The following is a 6,639-nucleotide window of genomic DNA, read 5'->3' as shown; positions in this document are numbered from 1 at the left end:
ACAGACAACCACAAAACCTCTTCCCCAAGATGATGCAACTCCAACTCCATCAACCGCTGCTTAATAGGTTTCTTCTATGTCTTAACTCTTTTTGGATGAACTCAATCTCACTCTTTTCGGATGAACTCTATCTCACTCTACTCGGATGAACTCTATCTCTCGCTCTTTTGTATGAACTCATTGCCACTTTCAGATTGTGTTTATGACCTTTTTTGATTTGTAACTTGAACATGTTGTGTATTTCAATATTTCGATATTGTCTTTCCAAATTCGAATCTTTCAATTTAAATTGGTATACAAGAATGAAAAGAAGAGGATAATGGGAATGAAAAGAAGAGGATAATGGGAAATTAGTATATGAAACTTTCAAATTATGAAATCAACATCAGTGGCTAAATAGTCATAACATACAGTTTCTGAAATCAACATCAGTGGCCAAATAGTCGTAATGTAGTTTCTAAATAGTCACTACAGTAAGTGACTATATAGCGACTATAAACACTCAGTACTAATTAATCACACTATAGTCGTAAAACAGACACTATTTTAACGACTACGAGACGACTACTTCATGACCATATAACGACTACATTTTTTGGTCGTACAGCAGTCGCTAAAAGGCGACTATAAATACGACTACTTTAATTAGCGACTCTCGATCTCCGACAGCTTGAGTTAGTCGCTATTTGGTCATAAACATAGTTTTTACGACTACAAAGCGACTAATAGTGTAGTCGCTAACCGCATGTTTTCTTGTAGTGACACAAGCATCAATGATATCAATGTTCCAAACAATCAACAAACAAGACATACAAACAAGGAAATCAGACAAGTCTCGCTGGAAGGGAGGTGTCGACCGACACCAGCCAAGTGTCGACCAACACTGGCCTTGGTGTCGACCGACACTACCCCACAGTGTCGATCGATGCCCAATTTGCTGGTGTCGACCGACACCAAGTGGTGTCGATCGACACTCCCTCTGCAGTCGCGATCCGCTCGAAGCCGAGAGTCGAATCTCGCTCCCAACCTCCTCCAGATCGTCCAATACTCAAAACCCAAGCCGAAAACATCCTTAGAAACCTGTAGCAACCAATCCCCAGCAAGAAAACACACAAAACAACAACACACAAGCAAGAACAAAGGAAATCAAAGGCTTAGATTAGCCATGGTCATACACTCACCTCTTTGCAGGAAGATTTAGACCAACAGCAACGAATCCTACACTCCCAGCAAACTTCTAACACGTTCCTGGCCCTAGATCTTCACTCCCACAGCAAGATCTCACCAAAAACATCTTGAAATCTCACAAACTCTCTCAAGAACCTTTAGAAACTGTTTTCTCCTCTTTCTCTCACTTTCAAACGGCGTAAGACAATAAAAACTCGACCTTAGGTCGTTTTCCCCCTTTTAAACCTCGGTTCAATGGTTTTCCTTAAACCAAACCGGTCCAAAATGATAATTAAATCGAACTGGTCGAACCAAAGAATGTTGGTGTCGACCGACACCACCATGGTGTCGATCGACACCCATCCCAGAAAACCAATAATTGGTTCGCGGATGTTACATATATATAGGAATACAATATTAGGGTTTAGAGTTTATACTAATGGACCGATAATGAGCATCCATACAACAATATAATCATTCATAATACATCGTTATTTTTACCGTCCAGTTCTTTGTTATACTCTTCTTCTTCCTCTTCAGCTTCCTTGCATTCTTCCACTGAATAATCATTTAAAACCCTTTTTTTAGGCTACCACACAGCTTGTTAACCCATCAAACTCTAAGACCAAAATCATTGCCTCTTGTCTCGTAAATTTTTTGCATTCATGGACCGGCTTAGTCACTACATGCACCAAATTATTGATACTTTCACCTGTATACTTACTCGGATTTAGATCCACACATATTGAAACTTTTCAAACCAAAATCCTTATAGTACATAATTGCAAATTACTTGTAGAGAAAGTAATATGAACACATGTATAGCTAATAAAACATGTGTGCTTGTCATCGATCATTCTTCTTTAAACCTCAAAACTTAACTCAAAAAACATCAAACCAAGATCTTGCGACGTCAATCCTTCTTCCTTTGACCCAAAATTAATTTTACAGAAACAATAATAAATCATCTATAAATGCATACATAAAAAATAGATTTTAAATTTTTGAGAGTTATATATTAATAATACATAAACTTTTTATAGAGTTTAAATATTTATAATATTTTAAACTTTCTATGGAGGTATAACATCCTATAAAGTTTAAATATTTATAATATTTGAACTTTTTTAAAAGTTTTAATAATTCTAATATCTTAGACTTCTAAATTTTTTTAAATTTGGACGCCTAATAAATCAAGTTTCTTGCTCATTCATAGTTGGAAGCATATTAGTCTTATTTATAATGGTTCTCAGACATTGTCTAAAATTTTCTAGCTGATGTGGGAAGTTGTAAATACACTTGTTTATAAGTATTTTAATATAGAAATTTATCAGAATTTCAAAAATGTTAAATATTGAGTTGTCTGATCTCAATTGGTCGTTTAAAAAATCTTAATATAAAAATTCTAAAAATTTAAAAAATGTTAATGAATGACTTGTCGAATTCCGATTGGATGCTTTAAATATTTATAATATTTTAAATTATCTATGGAGTTATTTATAATATTTTTAATCATCCCATGAAGTTTAAATATAAATAATATTTGAACTTTAAAAAAAAATTTAGAGTGAAATATTAATAATACTTAAATTTCTTATAGAGTTTAAATATTTATAATATTTTTACCTTTCAATGGAGGTATTTATAATATTTTTAAACATCCGATAAAGTTTAAAATTTTATAATATTTGAAATTTTTAAAAGTTTCAATAATTATAATATTTTAAACTTTTAAAAGTTTTAAATTTGGACACCTGATAAATCAAGCTTCCTTTTTCATTCGTAGTTGGAAACATATTAGTCTTATTTATAATGGTTCTCAGCCATTGTGCAAATTTTTCTAGCCGATGTGGGACGTTGCGAATACACTTATTTATAATTATTTTAATATAGAAATTTAACATAATTTCAAAAATGTTAAATATTGGGTTGTCTTATCGCGATTTGTTGTTTAAAAAAATCTTAATATAGAAAATTCTGAAAATTTAAAGAAATGTTAATTAGTGACATGTCGAATCCCAATTGGATGTTTTAAATCCTAGGTGGACAGTCTTAGGAGCTTATAACTTCTATTTTATTTAGTATAGATTCTTTGAGATATTTTTAAGCGTATTCATATAGCCAACAGATTGACCAATTAATCTTTTTTTTTGTAACCAACCTATTTATAACCTATTTTGTAACCAATTTATAAAAAATATATAGTCTACAGAAAAAGTTGTGTACTTTTATTTTATAATTTTATTATATAGGGGATAAAGAGAGATTAAGCATAAATTATATTTCATGATCCATATCCATGTGCAGTAGTGTCTTCCCATTAACTCAACTATAGCACAATAATTAAAAATAAGTATTTTTTTTCTCACAAATTAGTCTTTGAGTCTCCAATCTTCAATATTGCAAATGTAAAATGTTACATAATCCTATCAAAAATTTTGGCATATCAATAAGCTTCACAAGCAAACATAATTCACTAATCTAAATTTTGATTAAGAAAACTAACAGAGAAAACCATATGATTGTTACCCGTAGTCACCACAAGAAGACTTGCCATCCTGGAAATGATGGCAACGGATCGAGTCTCTTATAACGATGCTGCGGTTTTCAAGCTTTGAAACGAGCATGCAGAACACATGACAATCCCCACATATCCTCAGATTCTTTCTGATCCTAATGACTTTCTCACTAGGTAATGTCATCAAGCCAAAGACTAAAGCTAGTTTCTCACTGTGATGTCTAAGAGAATCTTCCATCTGTTCTCCTTCAAGATCTTGTAGCACAAAGTTTGTTTTAGAAACATAACCAATACCAATGAGTCTATGGATCAATTGGTTCAGCTTCTTCTTGACTTGAATTATCTGTGGGTGAGAATCATCACCAATGATGAAAGCATGAATCTTTTTGTTTACTTCGATCCAGCTACATCCAGGTTCTTTCTTGATTCCACTGTCTCTCATGCGTGTCCAGATTTCTTCAACACTGTCCCATTTCTGAGAGTTTGCATATATGTTAGACAACACTATGTAAGTTCCTGCATCCTCAGGATCGAGTTCTATGACCTTTTTAGATGCATATTCAGCTAGGACCATGTTTCCTTGAACCCTACAAGAACCAAGTAGAGTTCTCCAGGTAACAGCATCTGGCTCACACTCCATTTCATTTAACAGCTTCACTGCATCGTCGAGCTTTCCAGCTTTTCCTAACAGATCAATCATGCAGCCGTAATGTTCCCTCACTGGATCAATCCCATAAAGTTTCTTCATTGATCTAAAGTAATACCAACCATCTTCCAGAAGTCCCGCGTGGCTGCAAGCAAAGAGAACTCTGACAATCGTAACATAGTTTGGCTTTGTCTCAGAAGATTTCACGGATTCAAACAACTTCAGAGCCTCCTGACTATAACCATTATGCGCCAACCCTGAAATCATAGTGCTCCAAGTAATCACATCTCTTTCCTTCATTTGGCTGAACACACGTCGAGCATCATCCAAACTCCCACATTTGCAATACATGTCAACGAGTGCGTTGTTGAGTATCAAGTCTTGGTCATACTTCACAATATGAACATGAGCTTGCATCCCAAGCTCTAAAAGAGCCAAACCAGTACAAGCCCTCAATACACTAGTCAATGTAGCCTGCTCGGCAATAAAACCAGCTCTCTTCATCCTCTTAAAAAGTTCCAAAGCTACATTGAAGATGTATTGGATGGCTGAAGTAGTGTCTTTGTGATTCAAGACGTGATATAGGATTGCTGTTGTTTTGTGTGTGTGAGAAGTTTCTACAAGGTTTGAGAATGCAATATTGAAGGACAGTTTGAGGATGGATTGAAGAGAAAAACTACTATTTCGTTGGTTGATTAAATTGGAGTTTTACAAGAAAAAGGTAAATATCAAAAAGGAAAAAGTCTATTTCTTATGAAATTTAGAAATCGTCACCTATGCTGATTAGGAAGTCTTGATGGGTATATTAGGAGGTGTTGGGCATGTCCTAGAAAATCAAGAGAGCTGAGGCATAAAGATAAATCCTAGAGAGCTTTCTGTGTTTGTGTGCGGCTTAGTTTCGCGGTTTGGTGCTTGTGTTGTTCAAGCTTATTTGTTCGTCGGTGTGGCGTTTGTGTGAAGGTTGTTCCAGAGTGTTGGAGATCTGAAGTCTAGGCTTAGGGGGAGTTTAGCCCAAGGTTAGGATATCTTGGTTTAAATCTAGGCTTGGTGTTAGTCTAGTTAAGGGTAGAGAATTATCCTTAAGATTTCATGTTATAGAATAGAGCGGTGAATTAAGAGGGTTGTGCTTGATTTACGCGTTTGTGAATAGGTTGTATTTGCTTTCTTGTTCTAGTGGAATCAAAATCTGGACGTGGTCCCGGGGAGTAGGAAAAACCGAACCTCGTTAACAAAGCTCTTGTGTTCTTTACTTTCTGCACTTTATTATTGCCTCATCCGCATTTACAAGTGGTATCAGAGCGGGTTCTCGATAGAGATTCAGTCTAGTTTCGGGTAGATCAAGGGTGAGGGTAGTTCAGGAAGTAAGGCAGAGCTTTGAATCAGTAGTGATGACTTCATACAGAGAAGGCACGTCTATGTCAAGACCACCGTTGCTTGATTCAACGAATTACGGATATTGGAAGGTTTGTATGCAAGCGTTTATTAGTAACCTTGATGAAGATTGTTGGAATTCGATTGAGCTTGGTTGGGAGCCCCCTAAATTTGTGGATGATAAAGGAGTTGAGTGTCTTAAGCCAAGAGATAAGTGGACTGCTGCAGAGAAAAAGCTATCAAGTTGTAATTCTACAGCCAAGACTGCGATTTACAATGCTATTGATTCAAGCCACTTCAAGTTGATTTCTCAATGTGTATCAGCTCAGAAAGCGTGGAAGTCATTGGAGAATATGTTTGAAGGTACTTCAAGTGTTAAGAGAACAAAATTGGATATGTTGGCTTCACAATTTGAGAATCTAAGGATGGAAGAAAAAAAAACTGTGGCTGAGTTCAGTGCTAAGTTATGTGATATTTCTAATGAGGCTTTTGCTCTTGGAAAGCAGTACAAAGACAAAAAGCTTGTGAAGAAGCTGAAGTGGTCATTGCCTGCAAAATTTGAGTCAAAAATTTCTGTAGTTGAAGAAGCTCATATTTAGATGAGATGGCTTTTGATGAGTTTGTTGGGATTCTTAAGGCTTTTGAATTAAGCAAAGCATATGAAGCTGAAGGAGTAAAGAAGAAAGATGATCAAGTTAAGGAAGAAATAAAGAAGGAAGTTGACATTGGAGTAGCTCTTAAGGTATCATCTTGTGAAGATTCAATGGCTATGTTATCAAGGCAATTTGCTAAATTTCTGAAGCGTAAGGGCAAAGAGAAGAAAAGTAGAATGGGTGAAGAGATGAAGACTTCATCAAAGAATGTCCAATGTTTTAAATGCAAAGGATATGGTCATGTACGGTCTGATTGTGCCAATCTATAAAAGCATAAGAAGAAG

At 35.3% G+C, this 6,639-nt stretch overlaps 1 protein-coding gene across 1 annotated transcript in view; it reads right to left on the bottom strand.

The window, feature by feature from the left end:
* The window catches only part of LOC104783521 (pentatricopeptide repeat-containing protein At2g03880, mitochondrial-like), an 8,631-nt gene continuing 5,684 nt past the window's right edge, over positions 3,693-6,639 (bottom strand). The window contains exon 3 of the mRNA XM_010508666.2: positions 3,693-4,855. Within this exon, the coding sequence (XP_010506968.1) occupies positions 3,693-4,855 (1,163 nt within the window). The remainder of the gene's footprint in view (positions 4,856-6,639) is intronic.

The sequence above is a fragment of the Camelina sativa genome, chromosome 4 (assembly GCF_000633955.1).
Source record: "Camelina sativa cultivar DH55 chromosome 4, Cs, whole genome shotgun sequence".
NCBI classification, from domain to species: Eukaryota; Viridiplantae; Streptophyta; class Magnoliopsida; order Brassicales; family Brassicaceae; genus Camelina; species Camelina sativa.
The sequence above is the reverse complement of the archived record's forward strand: the minus strand, read 5'-3'. Positions and strand labels throughout refer to the sequence as shown.